The sequence below is a fragment of the Cyprinus carpio genome, chromosome A15 (assembly GCF_018340385.1).
Source record: "Cyprinus carpio isolate SPL01 chromosome A15, ASM1834038v1, whole genome shotgun sequence".
In the NCBI taxonomy this organism is placed as follows: Eukaryota; Metazoa; Chordata; class Actinopteri; order Cypriniformes; family Cyprinidae; genus Cyprinus; species Cyprinus carpio.
The window spans coordinates 10643663-10661540 of NC_056586.1; the positions used below are offsets into that span (position 1 = coordinate 10643663).

Sequence of the window (17878 nt, forward strand, 5' to 3'; positions counted from 1 at the left end):
TTTTACTTTTATACATTTTGCATTACGTTTGGATTTTACTAGATGTATATAGCTAAAACAATCGGCACAAATAACACTGTTTGATTTAATCTTCATGATATGTGGATATAACGTATGATAATGGAGTGAAAATTAATGTCATTCATGCTATCATCGTTCTTCTCACATTTATTTTTCTACAATTCTAACTTCAGTTCCCGACCTCACCATCCGGTGTCGCCAAGATTCCCTTTGTCTCCAGAATGTGCGTACGCACGCTCAAAGTTTGCATTAAAGGTGCGCACATTCTCCCGTCAAGTTTTGTTTTTTTATAGATCACCAACCTTTGCGTGGGAACTGGCGTACGTACGTTTCCAGCCCCGGTTTTGTGCGTACGCACGCTTTATAAATGAGGAGCCACAGATCCTTTTGGAATACAGATCAGAATTTGATTTAAAACAGTAAGGTCTTGTTTAGTTTTTTTATTGGTTGTTTATTTTTATTGTTCTTATTTATTTATGTATTTATTATTATTTTTTTTTTTATTTTTTATTTTTGTTATGATTTTTATTCATTATGTTTTTTATTGTTTGTTATTTTAGTGTTTGTTATTATTTTAGAAGTAGAAATTTTCATTTAATATGTAAATGTGCTGTTTTTGGGAAATGGACTTGTAATTGTTTTGTGGGCTGTGATTAATAGCATCATCATAATAATTAAAGTTAATTAACTTACATTTACTGTAGACGTTGTTGAGTAAGTGCGTGTATTTGTACCAGGAAGGGTGTGAGTAGAGTTTTCCGCTTAGCATAACAGGAAGTTTAAAAATAGAATTTAGCTGAAAACAATCAAGAAATAATTTAAAGTTTTAATACATGACAATGTAAGAAAAGTGCCTTATAACCTTATCTAGTGTTTGTGTAAAGCATTGGTTCCAAAATGTTTGACAATGTAAGAAAAGTGCCTTATAACCTTATCTAGTGTTTGTGTAATATTTCTCTAAATACTCTGGTTTTACTATAAATGATTTGCAACACAATCTATAAAACACCCTTTTTTATTTTTATGTTGCAATATTTTTATGTATTCCATTAATTTTATTTGTATTTTTTTATTATTATTATTATTATTATTATTATTATTATTATTATTATTATTATTATTCTTTATTATTATTATTATTATTATTCTGTATATCAGATATCAGGTTATGGATTTGATTTATTTCTCTAAATCAGCTTGATCTGCTAAATACTAAAACCAATTGCAATCCAATATACAGTGCAGTGTTTTATTTACTTCACTCATTGTTTTAATCTTTAACCAGCACTACTGTAGGGCATCAGATTTCCTATTTTTCATATTTAAGCAGCTAAGCAACATTCTCTCATTGTTTTAATCTTTAACCAGCACTACTGTAGGGCATCAGATTTCCTATTTTTCATATTTAATTTTTTTTGGGGGGGGGAGGGGGCGTTTTTGTCCTTCATTTGTTTTTTCGTGTTCTTTTTGGATTTGAATTTTTGATTTTATTTACTCAATATTAAAATTGGTTTGTGAATTCAAGTGGAATTTTTTGTGTTCTCTTCTCTTACATACACAATAGACGCTTGAGCAAATCTTGCTTGTAACTATACTCTACATCACAATAGTAGCTGAGCAAATTGCTTTGTTACGGTGTCATTGTTAGTAAGTTTTTGTTAAAGGTAAGGAATTGTGGTTGTAATGGCTAGTCAGTATATGTTAAACAAAGGCATTGTCATTGGAATTTATTACATCTGGGGCAGACGCTTTTATGCAAAGCGACTTACAGTGCATTCAGGATATATTTTTTTTTTTACCATGTGTGCTCCCTGGGAATCGAACCCTCAACCTTTTGTGCTGCTAATGCAATGCTCTACCATTGAGCCACAGGAACACAGTATCATGGGGTCATACTCATCAAGGAGAGGTCACACTGACCTGACCCTTAACAGAAACATGATCACTCTCCCACTGAGAACTTTAACAGAGAACCTTTTCTCTACATCTCACTCAAGGTTTAGAGTCCTCTCTCTTTTTAAAGAAAGAAATAAAAGTGATAACAGAGCACCATGGTCAACTGATTATGGATCTGGTTCACTTGATGATATAATGGTTTATTGTGTGTTTGCCTTTGAACTATACCAAAGTTTACTGATTTGACCAGTGAGTTTAGAAAATGAGGAGAGCGATTGTTTCTGTTTATAGACTCTGAAGTTGAATTCATGATATTAGTATCGAGTTTCTGGTATTATGAGGTAAAATGTGAATTTGAGGCAAATTCTTAAATCATGTTGAGTAACTTTACTCCTAAAAGGAAATAGTATAAGCCTCAATGTGCTAGTTTGGGCGTCTTATACCAGACCTAACAGGATTGCATTATCATTCATCTGTGAAGAAAATATGAATCAAATTAGTGAAATGAATGAATCTAACTGAATCAAATCAAAGCAAATGGGAACATGACACTTGTCAACTGAATTAAGTGTGAATCTAGATTCACAGTTATTAACTACTCAGGTAGCATTTTCAGTGAAATTAATTAATCTGGTTGAATTTATGAAATTGAAGTAAAGTGAAATAAAATGAGTCAAATCTAATTTAATCAAATCAAATGTGAATATGGCTTCACAGTCATAAATTTTACTGTAAAGTGAAGGAAACATTTTCAGTAGTGAAGTGAGTGAAGTGAAATTAACCAAATTAAATTTGATCAATCCAAATGAAATTTGAACTTAAATCAAAAGAAATGTGATTATGCTTTTACAGTCATGAACTTTACTTTTAGAAATATGTTTTTTCTTCACATCAGAACTAAAGTGAAGAGAACTGAACCAAACTGAATCGGACTGAATCAAATGTGAAAATAATTTCACAGTCATAAACTTTACTCTGACAGGAAGCATTTTCAGTAGTGAAGTGAGTGAAGTGAAATGAACCAAATTCAATCTAATCAATCCAAATTAAATGTGAACTTAAATCAAAAGAAATGTGAATATGTTTTTACAGTCATGAACTTTACTTTTTGATATATGGTTTTTCTTCACATCAGGACTGAACCAAACCAAACTGAATTGGATTGAATCAAATGTGAAAATAATTTCACAGTCATAAACTTTACTCTGATAGGTAGAATTTTCAGAAGTGAAGCAAAATAAATGACCAAGTAAAGTAGTGTTTTCAAAAGCATAACACTGACATGAATAAAAAAATAATTTCTGAATGTAAAGTTAATACTCTTCTTTTTAAAGAAAGAGGTCACAATGATACAACAGCATGAATGATATGTTCAGTTATTTCATTGTGAAAAACCGGGAGATTCCTGATCTACATTAATAACAAATTTTATGAGCTGTCCTCATTAAAAAAGTTGAAATACAGCATAATTACAATGTTACACTACTAGTCATAGCCAGCAAAAACTGTTTGAAAGAAGATCTGGGAAATTGAGAGCCATTTCCTGCTTCAAAAACTGCACACAGCATCCCTGAACCCAGATTAACTTGTAATCCTGCTCAACCACACAAGATTTGGCCCTGTCCCAATGAGGAAGTGAATGCAGCAGGGAGGAGCAATGTATCTAGGTGAGATGGGCGGCGGTATCCTCTTACATAGGTGAGAGTTTTGATCGGGGGCAGAGAAACTCCAAACAAATCTGCACAAGACAGAGGCTGAAAAGGAAAACTTTTTCAAAAGACAGAGTCTTGCAGCGTGGTGAGTTTGAAACAGCATTAGGGCAGATCAGGTAGCAGTAATTGTTAAGTGAAAGACAAGACAAGGAAGAAGTTACAGGAAAAGAAGCATAGGGCATTAAGAAAAGGAAGATTGCAGAAAGAGGTGTCTTCTTCTGGCATAGAAGTGGCTTCTGTGGTTTCTACTGCCCAGTCTGCTGTGGTCTGTACGACTGGCAAATTTCAGGACGGTGTCGAAAGCAGTGATAAAACCATGAGGGTGAGTGTGAACTGATTTTTTTCTAGTCAAAGAAAGTTTTTTTTCTGTGTAGTAATTATAGTAAGGGAGTATTACCACCACTTAAATGATTTTAATAGGTGCAAACTAATGTAGTCAGAACAAAGATAGATCACTAGGTTGTAGGTAAGTGTAGTCTGTGTTGTACAAGTGTACTTTTGGATGCTATAGATCTGTTGAGAATTGTGCGGTTATTGTACATTTGCTATGAACTTGCAGCAATTCGCTTTAATGCTGATAATTCTTTCATCATGTACTCACCTTTATGTCATGCCAAACTCATTTGACCAGCAGATTTATTATCATATGGACAGCAGATTTATTATTAAAAGCAGTTGTTATAAGTGGTGTTACCTGAATTGTTGCGAGTCAAACAACAGCACTGGAATTGACGTGCTGCATCCGTCATGTTGTCATTATCATGTGATGACCTACACTGTCAGCTGCACCGCTTCACAACTTATCTCCTGTGGCCTTATGTGATAGTAAAGATCAGATGTGCACTCCAGAATCTCACCAGAAATAGTAGTAAACTTTTTGCCAGCTGTTTTATGAATTTGGACATACATGTAGTACTTTTTTCACATACTGTTTTCACTTTCTAGGATACTCTGTAGTATTCAGACTACCAGTCTGTGTGTTAGTGATGGGGATTTTTCGGTGACTCTTCTGCAGGTTACATTGTTAGGACAATAGGTGGCAAGTAATTGTCTTAATTTTTCATTCAACAAACGAAACACGTGAAAGTCTTATGAGTCATTGAATTATTCACTTAAGCCATTCATTTAAAAAAAATAAAAATAATAATAATTACTAAGGGGCAAAACAGGTGACTATGAATGAGTTACTGTAATTTACTCAACCTACACTATTTATTCAAAAACACAGAATCATTTAGGAACAAAACACTGCTACTGCGTGTTGGGATTCGGATTTGGCTGCGTTTGCAACTATTTTTTTGGTGGATGAACAATAGACAAAGTGACTGTTTGTCTCTAAAATGTAAGTTACTTGATATTAACTTTGTAACACTTTATTTTAAGGAGCACTATTAACTGGCATGGATATTACTAGCATATTGGCTGTTTATTAGTACTTAAAAAGCACATATTAATGCCTTATTCTGCATGACCATAATTTAGATTTAACAATTTAACAACTACCTTACTAACTATTAATATACTAGCACTAGTAATAGTTAGTTAACCATGAGATTTGGAACTTAAAATATAGTGTGCTAGAAAAAAAAAAAAAAAAAAAAAAAAACCTTAGAAACAGCTCAGCTCAAGATGTTTTTGCATTGGTAAAGGAGGCTTGGATGCATCTTCTGAACTAGTAATAAAATATCCTGAATATGTGGCACAGGAATATACAGCCATATATAGCCATAATTAGTGGATGTGATAGACTATTGTAAACTGAGCTGATTTCTTTTGTGCTTTATGGTGACTCCATGTGAAACATACTTGTTGGTTCAGAAGGCCCTACTTTGCATTTCAGTCATTTGAATAGGTCTGGTTCCTGAATCAAGATGCATGTGAGGTTAGTTTGCCTGAAGTTTTAACTTCACAAACTGAGACGTCAATAACAAATGCTTGGCCGCAGTTTGAAAGGAGCTATTTGGGTTGGCATGTGTAACTAATCTGCTTTGGCATGAAATGGCTTTGATACTTTTCACCTGAGAAATCTACTTTGAGCCTGTCAGGTATAGTATTCTTCTGGTCTCCTCGAAGGGTCTGAAAGTTGATTATATTTTGCTTGAATGTAGAGAAACAACACTTTAAATGGCATGGAGTCAATAATGGCTGGTGTATGACTAGATCTCTTTCACAAAGCATAGTACCAGACCAAGCTGTAAAAAACAGTGTGAGTATATATCCAGGTATACTGGATCGGGCGAACAATGATAAAGGACAAAGCATTTAAGCTATCCATCATTTTCTTGCCTGACATTGTGCTTTTGTGCAGTAGTTTGTTGTAATTTAGAAGTTTCTAGTCAACTGCCACTCTTCCAAAAACAGACATGATCCTATTTTACAGCTTATACATCTTTTCTCTTTTGTTCTGTCTGATTTTAAATACTTTGTTGTTAGTTAACATTGTTAATGAGCTCTGCTGCTACAATGCTGTATTTTATTATTATTATTATTATTTATTTATTTATTTTATATTGAGAAACCAATGCATACTAGATAATTTTCTATGCTAATACAACAAATTACTATAAAAAGGGATCACATTACATTTCAATGTGTGATAATATTGCAAATAGTTTATTTATGATGATTACTGCTCCCTTCGACTGGGATATTTGACCTATGGTGGATGGTAAGTGTGTTAATATAATTCTATAACCAATTAAGGGTGGATTTAGATGTATTAATTAAAATAAATGCATTACGGCACAGGAAACTGTGAACACTACCAATTTTTATGTTTGTGGAGTTGTAAGACCCAAAATGACAACTGTCACAAAACAGATGCCATGCAACAAAACAATAAACTTTCTAATCTGAAGAAAATATCTAAAAAAAAAAAAAAAAAAAAAAAAAACATTTGCTCAACTGTCCCACCACCCATCCTTAAAGGGATACTCCACCCCAAAATGAAAATGTTATCATTAATCACTCACCCCCATGTCGTTCCAAACCCGTAAAAGATTTGTTTGTCTTTGGAACACAATTTAAGATATTTTGGATGAAAACCTGGAGGCCTGTGAGTATCCCTTTATGCCCCTTCCTTCTCTCCTGGCCATACGGCCCTGTTCACTGAAAGCTGACTTAGAGGTGTCAAGAACTCAAGTTACTATACTTACATATTGTGGTTATTATATCTTAAGAATGGTCTTAATTTCACAGCACTCACTTATATTATGAGAAAGATTGAAAACCCTTTGAAGTATTCTGTTCTGCTGTCAGAGGTGTGTCTCCCTCAGGGTCTGTGAGAATATTTTTTTTACCTGACATATAAAATGTTATATTTGATTTATTCTGATATCTTCTGAAATCATTATTACTAGTAGATTAATTGGAGTCTGGTATTACCGCAAATCTGCGTCCAGGATAGGTCAAACTGAAGGCCCAGTGTTTACAACTTGCAACTTTTTATTGTTCAGTGGAGCATGTGGCACATCATGTGGGACTTCCTGATTTCTGTCTATCACTGACTTAGCAAGTTGCAGCTGCATGACTAAGGAAACTACACTTTGTGGAGTGAGCATGTGGCTACCGACTTAAAGGTATTAGATCACTCTGAATCCTCTGACTAAATATAGAACCGGCGAGTTTTGGTCCCTAATTAAAAGTATGGAATGTCCAGAATAATCAAATATCTAAATTAAGATAATTCACTAATTTCATAATTGGAAATACAGCTTAAGTTTAATGATCACTTAAAACTGGAGCCATGCTTAAACATGGAGTTAGACTAAAATTGAATCTAAATTCTGATAAATTTAGTGAACTTTGCAGAAGCGCAAGTTAAACACCTACACACATTTTACCTTCACCCGTGCCATTGGATTCTGTCATTGGGCCAACTGGGCGGACCTTACAAAGTGTCCTGAGTATATTGTTTGAAAATGCTTTGTGGGGAAAAAGCAATTATCAAATCTCTTTTGATTTTAGAAGACAAATGTATGTTTAAGGTGTGCCATCTCATTGTGGTTGCTAAATTAAGAAGAAGAGAAAAGAACACGCCCCAAAACTAAGTCGGTATTGAAAACAATGTGGATGCTGCATTATGAATGCTTTGCGTCAATACAACTTCCATCATGTAAGAAGTCAGCCATACAGCTTTAACGCATGCACATATACAAGCACCAGAAATTCAGAACCTATCACACCCCATTCTTGACCTCAGTTCATACAGCTTATGAGTGAAACTGACCTGTGGGTTATCAGTTTGTGACTCCCAATGACATTGTTTAGAGGCTCATTAGAAAGGCATGAGTGCCATAAGTTATAGGCTGCTATTAAGATAAACTGTACTTTAGATAATTTTAATAATCTGAATCATACAGTTTCTGTTAAACTGCTATTGTTTCCAACATTAAAATTGTTAAAATGTCATTTTGAAAAAGCTCTTTGAAGATCTGTCTATTATTTCTCTCTAGATAAAATTTAACAAGGGAATTCTGTTGTTGTCAAAACTATGGAGAAGACAGCTTTTTTGGTTTATTTTCAAATATTGTATCACAAATAAGATAAATGAGACCCAATTTAATATTTGAAATACATATCTATATACTTACATCGTGGTTTCTTATTATGCTGAAGTTCCGTAGTGACTCATTTGTTCTTTGAGTTTACTCTCTGTGTCTCTCTCTCTCTCTCTTTCTCTCTCTCTCTCTGTGTGTGTGTGTGTGTGGTGTGTATATATATATATATATATATATGTATATATATATATATATATATATATATATATATATATATGATACAATTGAAATTAAAAAAAGAAGAGTAATGACCAAAATAACCATCCCAGTTCAAAAGGTGTAAAATTGAAAGAGATGTGAAAGCTCATTGGATTATTTAACCGAGAGTATATATTAAATCCCCATAATATCCCCAGCTAGAAGTAAACAAATTTGAAATTTTTCATGAATTTAAGAAATTTCAAAGTCCAGGTTTCAGTGAAAAACATTCTATCTTCATGCTGCTGCTTAACCTCAAAAGTGTAATAAATGCAGCTACTGTTTATTTCTTGCTGCAGGTAAACTGCGGCCTACATGTTTAGGCTGAGTAGGATGGTTTACAAGGAAGAGTGTGAGATTTCAAGAAATAACTTAAAAAAAAAGAAAAGAACTTAAAAAAAAAATCCCTTGTGACACATTGAAAGTGATACAGAAAACTGCACGCTTCAAGCATATGTGTATGAAAGAAATAACAAAATAACCTCTCACTTTCTCTTTCCTCTTCTCTCTTCCTCATTCTCATTCTCAGACTAAAGTTCAGGTTCCTGAAGAGAACACCAGACCCTTAAACCCACCACCACAACAAGGTACAGTATCTGGGGTAGCTGGTCTAATGTCTAATATCTCCTTTATCAGGAGATGTCTAATTTATGTCTAATTTATCAGTCCAGTATACCCTCTGTTGTAATGTGCATGATTCAAGTGGGTGTTTTACCAGAAATAAACCACATTGCATTGATTTCAACTTCATTTTCATATTCTCCTTCAGCGCCTCAGCCCGGAAAACACAGAAAACCCATGACTCCTCCAAAGACTCAGAAAGTGAAAAGGCCAAACAAAAAAAAGATCATCATTACTGTCCTGATAGTGGTGGTCGTACTGGCCATTGTGGCTGTGGCTGCGTTCTTCAGTAAGTTCTAGGTCATTTTAACCCCATCTGGATTTCATTTGAATGCACATGATTATGATAATGATGGAGGCCGAGGCTAGTTGTCTTGCTTTCACTCCGGTGAATATTTCTAAGGGAAGGTTTATGTTTAAACGCAATCTAAAGTCTTGGCTACTTAAGTTATTGGATATTTTCACTGATAAAATTAACTGAACAAACATGTAGTGTTGTCAGACTATGTGTCATTGAATGGTCTATTTATCACAATTTAAACAGTAAAACACTTGCACAATTTTTGTAGCAGCAAAAATACAAACACTGTCATGCATAAAAATTGAATGGTAGACTTTAAATAAATTGTACAATTCATAACAAAGCTCCGATATAAATTTATAAAATTAAAAGCATGAAAACTGTAATGCATAGTACTGTATAAATGTATAAAATTCCAATTTTTATTATTAAAATATGAATAATATTTAAAATATTCATGTAAATTTCAGTTGATACGTTGTACAAATTTACATTATTTAAAGTGTGAAAACTGTAATATATCACATAATTTTATAACAATCCAAGCATGAAAATGGTAATGAATTCATCATATGACTTGTAGAAATTTAAAACATCTAAAAACTGCAATACATTGTAAAAATGTATACAATTTTAAACATGGAAACTGTAATAAATAGCAAAATTAATTAGAAAAAAGGTAACATGTAAATATATAACATTAAAAATAATTAATGCATTTCATAAATAAATGTTTTTAATTAATTTAATTAATTAAAAATGTGTTACATTGCATACATTTATAGCATTTAAACCATGCAAAGAAAAAAAAAGAACAAAAAAAAAAACCTTTTCTGAGAACACCTGAGATGCAGGAGTCCTTTAATGTTTGTTTTTAACGTGGGTCGGGGAATTTGACCTGCTGTTTTCTGTTTATAACTTTTCACACATTCACTTTTTACAATAACAATGAGTCACAAATTGACAAGTCTGAACTACTCATTATTTTTCATCAGTAATTTAGTCATAAACAGACTGATTCATTTAACCTCAATGATGATAGATTTAGTAACAAGTGCTGTTGTTACTCCTCTTCATGACAGTCAAGCAGTTGATCGAGAGCAAGTATTATTTTTGCTCCAAGTCGGTGAAGTTCATTCCGCTAGAAAAGGCCTGTGATGGGAAGGAGGACTGCAGTGGAGCGGAGGACGAGTCAATCTGCGTCACAAAGTTTGGAGCCAACTCCACCTTCCCCTGTAAGACACACACACACACACACACACACACACACACACACACACACACACACACACACACACCTGCTCAAAGACATGTGTGCAGACAGCACTGCTAGAACCTGTGTGTCCTGTTTCAGGAAAAACAAAACAAATCCCCCAACCTTACCCTCTGATTTTTTTGTTTTGTTTCTGTCTCCACAGTACGGCTGATCTCAACCCGTAATGTGCTGCAGATATTCAGGCCTGATGAGAATAAATGGAAAAGTGTATGTGCAGACAGCTTCACCCAACAACATGCTGAAACTGCATGCCAACAGCTGGGTCACTCAGAGTGAGTTTTGGCCCACAAATCATAGTGTCATCATTGCACACTTAACAACTTCCTGTTTCAACAGGACATACATCAATGAAAGTTTGCAAAACTATTTGATTTAGAAAATGAAATTAGAGTAACAAGCCTTGGATTTCTGTTATTTTGATTTAGGTTTTATCAATTTTTAGAAGGAAAAAAAATTACAATATTTTAGTAGTCTTTATTTTAATTTAAGTTGATGTTTTAGTAATGTTTTTGTTTATTTTTTATTGTCTATGTAGTTATTATTATTATTTTTTATTTCAGTTTAAGTTTATGTTAGTATGTCATGTTAAACTAAATAAAAATGAGAAATGCCTTTGCAACTAGCTGTTAAAGTTTATTTCTGTTAAAGTTTATTTTTAATTCACAATTTATTTTCTTTTTTTTTTTCTTTTTTTTTGAGGTTCCAGTTTCAGTTAACTACTGTATAATAACCCTGTTTGGATTCATAACTTCTGTAAACATTTTAGACTGCTAAATAAATGTAAGAATCCAGCTCATCATTTGATCTCAATTTCATTGTCTTGCATTTTTTCTGTTTTTAGTAAACCCACTTTCAGCACAGTTCAGGTGGGTATTTTGCCATCTGATCTGAAGATGTCTTTCTGTATGGTGGGCTCATCTAAACCCCAAACCTTCCAGCTGACCGTATCAGATCTGTGAGTATATTATACACTGTACCTTTGTACATACAGTGGCCGTGAAAGCTAAACAATTCAGAAAAAGAACATTTTTAAATGATAAAACAGTATGTTGTTTACAAATTAGACAAAAATATTTGGCATTTTTCTGGTTGTCAAATATTAATTATGAATTAAGTTTGCAAATATTTTTGGGGGGTTGCTTTAGCCATTATTAGTTTTGGTTTTAAGCATTCTCACATTCTCTTATGTTTTCTCTCTCTTTCTCAGTAAGTTATGCAGTCAGGGAGCAGTCGTCACGTTAACATGCTCAGGTAACTACGCAGTCCTTATTCAACAGCCAATTAGGGCATTAGTCAATAATAAAACAAATGGATAATTACAACAAGCACAACATCAAATGTGTTCAGTGACACAGTCAGTCATCTGGACTGAGCAATTTAACATGTTTTAAAGAAATAGAATAAGGAGAAAACTGCGGACATGTAGTTTCACATTTGGTTAAACCCTTCCTTTAATGTTTTGGTTTGAGATACTGTGTCAGGGTTGACATATATTTATATATTTATGACATATATTTGTATTATCCAATTTTGTTAGAACATACAACATTTGTATTATATATTATTTTCTTATGATGACAGATACATTTAGTGATTTATGGTTTGATTTATTGTTGGCTCTTTTATTTTGTAGCAGGGTGTGGGTTGTCCAGAAACCAGGACCGGATTGTAGGCGGACAGGATGCTATCATTGAGAACTGGCCGTGGCAGGTCAGCCTGCAGAGCGTCGGCCAGCACACCTGTGGAGGGTCACTGGTGTCTCCAAACTGGGTCGTGACTGCGGCCCACTGCTTCAACGGGTGCGTGTGTAAAACCACACACCACACATTTCATTCCAACTGTGGTCCACAAATCTATTCATTGATTTAATTCAAAATATTTATATTTAAAAAATATTTAATTTATTGTTATTGTAACATTAACTACCTTAATAATAGTAATAATAATAATAATAATAATAATAATAATTTGTATGATTATTATTATTATTATTATTAACTAATTATAATGAAATGAACAGGTTTATTTAATATTACTTAATATACTAAGTAACAACAACAACAAAAACAATGTAATAAGTACAACAAATGAAACTAATGAAGGTATAAATTAGTCATACTATATATATATATATATATATATATATATATATATATATATATATATATATATATATATATATATATATATAATTTATTTTGTGTGTGTGTGTGTGTTGTGTTTATATTAGCTCAATGTAAAAATGCTTTATTTTTATAGTTTATTTTATTTTTTATTTTTTATTTGGTACACTGAAACAATTGTAACCTAAAAACAGTAACATCTACATTGCCAGTATTAGGCAATAATGTTGAATCAACCTAAATAAATTAATTTAACCACAAAAGTACATCATATGGGTTAAAACAGATAGAAATAGCTCTAGGAATCACAGGTTGCCACTTTTTGCAGTGTATTTACATTCGTAGCTCATGAGCACCTTGCAGTTCCATTAAAACCTGGTTCATCAACATTGTACATCTATATCATTTGTATAGCCTACATTCAGTTAGTTAACACAACCAATGATGTGCTGTTTTGAAACCTGCAAACAGTCAAGAGTATCTGTTACATTTGGAAAACATGAGTCATGGAAGTAAACATGTTTTTATCATAAACTTCAAAGATTTGTTCATAAACACCATTCATTTCTAAAAATCATTCATGGCCCTAACAAGTTCACCCGGTTTGAAAACTGTATGCTGTACGTCATTCATCATTCACTCAACAAAAAAAAGAAGAAGTCAGTACTGGATTGTTCGCATCTTACCTGACGCATACATTTAAACTTTGTATATATAACTAATACATGGTGTTTGTTGAATGACTAATGCTTTTAAGGTCACATTGCTCTTCTTTTCTTCAGGGAGGGTAAGAAGGCTCTGATAAGATGGAAGGTGGTCTCTGGAAACACGTATCTGGGCTCTGCTGGAGCTTCTTCTGTGGACAAGGTCATCGTTCACAGAGAATACAGTCAAGGACGCAACGACTACGACATTGCCATGATACGACTCCAGTCTCCCATCACTGTGGGAGGTACATCAGCACACTCAACACTCACTGTTTGAAACACAAATCTATTCAAGATGTGTAGATATGTTCAGAATCAAAAGTTTGAGTTACTTTCTTTTAAACTCGACACTGCAGCATTCAGTTTAAAATGCATTCTTATCAGTCTTTTTAGAAGTGCTGAAGACATGTACATGTACAGTACATAAGAGAAGGTTTTCATTATTATTATATTTCTTCTTCTTCTTCTTCTTCTTCTTCTTCTTCTTCTTCTTCTTCTTCTTCTTCTTCTTCTTCTTCTTTTAGTTTTAGTAGTATTAGCACAACAACCACAACAATAATAACAACAACAACAATAATAATTATTATTATTATTATTATTATTATTTCATATTATAATTATGCTAATCATATAATTATATGTATGAATAGCATAAGTACTAAATTATTGTTTTTTTTTTTTTTTATTATTAAAATTTTTAAAATTTTTTTTTTATTAAGAATTATTTTATTATTAAGGTAAGCACAACTAATTAAACTAATGAAGTCCAAATAATTTATATTTAATGTAATTATATATTTTAATACATAATATAGAATTGAATTATGTAATTATACTATATTATAATTTCAAAAAATATTTGAATATTTAAACAGTTAAGTAATATAAAATATATATTTAATTAATTACATCTTTTTGTATGTTGTATGGTAAAAAGTTACATATTAAGTAAATATCTACAATAGTAAATAGCAACATAATTAATATTAAACATATCTTGCGCTGAAATTTGAGTTCACAGTATTAATGTTAAAATGCATTTAGTTTCTTAAGAAAACAGAACAATATGTTCAGAACAATAATACTTTGATATCAATTTTTATACAGTATATTATAATGTTGTGATAAATCCACTTATTTATTTTTAATTGATCAAATATAATCACTTAGTTTAGATTAAATGTGTCAGCTATAATTTTAACATCAGTACATCCCTTCAATCCTTCAATCCTTCAAGGTCAATGTTTTGTGTTATTTTTGATAATGCAAAATGGTAATTTTTTTTTTTTTTTTTCCAGAGTCTCGCAGGCCAGTATGTCTGCCACCTCAAGATCTTGGCCTCAAAAATGGAGACAACTTAGTTGTGAGCGGCTGGGGTCATACGACAGAAAAAGGTTCCTGGTTTTTTTCCTCTCTAGCAGAATCCTTATTGTTCAAATTCAGTATCCATCAAACAACTCTAATACCTCAAACTTTAACATTATCTGGGTGTTTTCCTGCAGGGAATTTGTCTCCGAAATTACAAAAGGCTCAGATCCCTCTGATAGGCAGAGCCCAGTGCTTAAGTTCGTACGGCTCTTCTGTCACTCCCAGGATGATCTGTGCTGGTTATCTGACAGGAAAAGTGGACGCGTGCCAGGTAAGTCTTATGATTTTTTGTGTGTGCCATTAGTTAAAACGAGTATGATTTATTAGAATAACCGTTTGTATTGTTTCTCTCTATAAGGGTGATAGCGGCGGTCCTTTGGTGTATTCATCTGGCCGCTGGATGTTGGTGGGTGTTGTGAGCTGGGGTGTAGGTTGTGCCAGAGAAAATAGTCCTGGTGTTTACACCAACATGGACCAGATGCTCGACTGGGTCCATTCGGTCATGCAGGTATGAGCAATTGTGACTTTTTTTCTCAGAATTGCTAGTTTATAGTTTGCAATATTAAGTTTATTTCTTGCAATTCAGACATTTTTCTCCGAACTGACAGTAAAAAAATAAAAATAAATAAAATATATATATATATATATATATATATATATATATATATATATATATATATATATATCTACAGTACAGACCAAAAGTTTGGAAACATTACTATTTTTAATGTTTTTGAAAGAAGTTCTGCTCATCAAGCCTGCATTTATTTGATCAAAAATACAGAAAAAAAAATTTAATATTGTGATATATTATTACAATTGAAAATAATTATTTTTAAATTTATTATACTTTAAATTATCATTTATTTCTCTGATGCAAAGCTGAATTTTTAGGATCATTATCACATGATCCTTTAGAAATCATTCTAATATGATGATTCATTATCAAAGTTGGAAACAGTTCTGCTGCTTAATATTTTTTCAGAACATGTGATACTTTTTTAGGACACTTTGATGAATAAAAAGTAAAAAAAAAAAAGAAAATAAAAAAAGAAGCTATGTTTTTAAAATATAAATATTTTGTAATAACAATATACACTACTGGTCAGTAATTTCGGGTCAGTATTTTTTTTTCTTTCTTTTTTTAAATAAAATCAATACTTTTATTCAGCAAGGATGTGTTAAATTGATAAAAAGTGATAGTAAAGAAAATATATTATTAGAATATATATTATTAGAATTTTTCTTTTATTTTGAATAAATGCAGTTCTTTTTAACCTTTTATTCATCAAATATTAGACAGCAGAACTGTTTCCAACACTCATAATAAATCAGAATATTAGAATGATTTCTAAATGATCATGTGATAGACTGGATGAGTGACACTGAATGGAGTAATGATGCTGAAAATTCAGCTTTGCATCGCAGGGAATAATTATTTTTTTTTTTTTAAATATATTCAAATAGAAATCTATTATTTTAAGTTGTAATAATATTTCACAATATTACTGTTTTTTCTGTATTTTTGATCAAATAAATGCAGGCTTGATGAGCAGAAGAAACTTCTTTCAAAAACATTAAAAATAGTAATGTTTCCAAACTTTTGGTCTGTCTGCAGGCTTGATGATATGTATATATTTATTTATATATATTTTTGTCTGTACTGTATATATATATATAATGTTACAATTATTCTTTTTTTATATGCTGTGGTGGAAACTGGCTTCTGTAACTATGCGTAGTATAAATAAAATAAGAATAGCAAATCCTCTTCCATACTGTTTTTCAAATTCTATGAATTCGGACATATTGCTCTTTTTTCATGTAATGTTTAGTATGGAAGTAGGCGTTTTCGGTCAGAGCATGTGTCTGTGTACACCTATTAAAAGTAGAAGAGTGGAATACTCATGGTTGTTTGTTGTCTTCAGGAGTACCAGTGAGTCTAGGATGGAGAGAAAAACCAAAAAACCTCAGCACAGATTCACAAAGATCTTCAGTTCTCAAAAAGAAGATATCCTATTGAAGATTTACTGATTTACATAAATTTGTGGAGAAATCGCTGTGGGAGTTTTACTCAGGGTCTTAAAATGCCATGAGAAAGATTTTGCACACTAAAATATATCATGTATGTATATAATGAGAACACCTATGCTATCTTTTGTGGATCTACTACTTTTTTGGGACATAGCAATGCAATCTTTAAATAACAGTTTTGTCATTATTTACTCATTCTCATTGCTCCGAAGCAGAATGACTTTCTTTACTTTGTGGAAAACAAAATAATATGTTTAGAAGTATGTTCATGCTGCTCTCCTCCAAAGAGCAAAAACGGATTACTTTAATTACTATGGTGCCTTTAAAACACTTAACAAGTCATACACATAATATTAAATTTAGAATGACATGTTATGCCATCAGTTATAGAGGCCAAATCTTTTTTAAACAGACTGGGATTAAGAGCTCAAAATCAGAGTGACACCTGTATTTAACAGCCGTGTGTGTGTGTGTGTAATTTATTTATATTTTTTTGTTTGTTATTTATTTGTTTGTGAGTGAGTTTCATTAATAATGTGGTTGTTGTTGTTTTTTGTTGAGAAATATTTTTTATGCTGAAAAAGCAACATACGTCATTCAACCATTTATTTTTTTATTTTTTTTTATTTATTATATATATTTTTTTTTTTTTTTGAATGTCTTTCAACTTGTTTAACTTATGAATGCTGGTTTTAAACGTAGGGAAAATTCATGTAATTAGGGGCTTTGTTGAAAAAAGTCCAAAAAGTCATGCATTTTTATCTGAATTCACCCTACTTCTGAAAGTAAAGGATATTTCTTTGTAAATGTAAATATTGTACATATTTGTGTTTGTCATGTCAAATTCATTATAATAAAGTGAAGAGTGGTAAACAACAAGTTCCGTCAATGACTCCACCACCAGGCAAACAAACAAACACAACTGGTAATATTTTTTGCAAACCTTTATTTCGCATAGTTATATATTCATAATTTTTTTAAGTTTATTCTTTACGATCCAGAGAAATCTACTGAGGTGCATAGTTATGATAAGGGAATATGCCAGATGTTGGTACAAAGGGA

At 32.0% G+C, this 17878-nt stretch overlaps 1 protein-coding gene across 3 annotated transcripts; it reads left to right on the forward strand.

Annotated features, from left to right (window-relative positions):
- The first annotated feature begins 408 nt into the window (after nt 1-408).
- On the forward strand, nt 409-17281 carry LOC109113086 (transmembrane protease serine 4-like). 3 transcript variants are annotated; one of them, XM_042770982.1, is made up of 13 exons: nt 409-440; nt 8916-8973; nt 9156-9296; nt 10391-10543; nt 10727-10856; nt 11426-11539; nt 11792-11835; nt 12218-12383; nt 13490-13659; nt 14713-14808; nt 14917-15053; nt 15141-15290; nt 16711-17281. In XM_042770982.1, the coding sequence occupies exons 3-13, from the start codon at nt 9185-9187 to the stop codon at nt 16720-16722; spliced, it is 1284 nt and encodes a 427-aa protein (XP_042626916.1). In that variant the 5' UTR covers nt 409-440; nt 8916-8973; nt 9156-9184; the 3' UTR covers nt 16723-17281. The 3 variants fall into 3 exon arrangements, with proteins under 3 accessions (XP_042626916.1, XP_042626914.1, XP_042626915.1); XM_042770980.1 differs by lacking the exon at nt 409-440 and adding an exon at nt 3570-3951; XM_042770981.1 differs by lacking the exon at nt 409-440 and adding an exon at nt 3988-5674.
- Nucleotides 17282-17878: the final 597 nt, after the last annotated feature.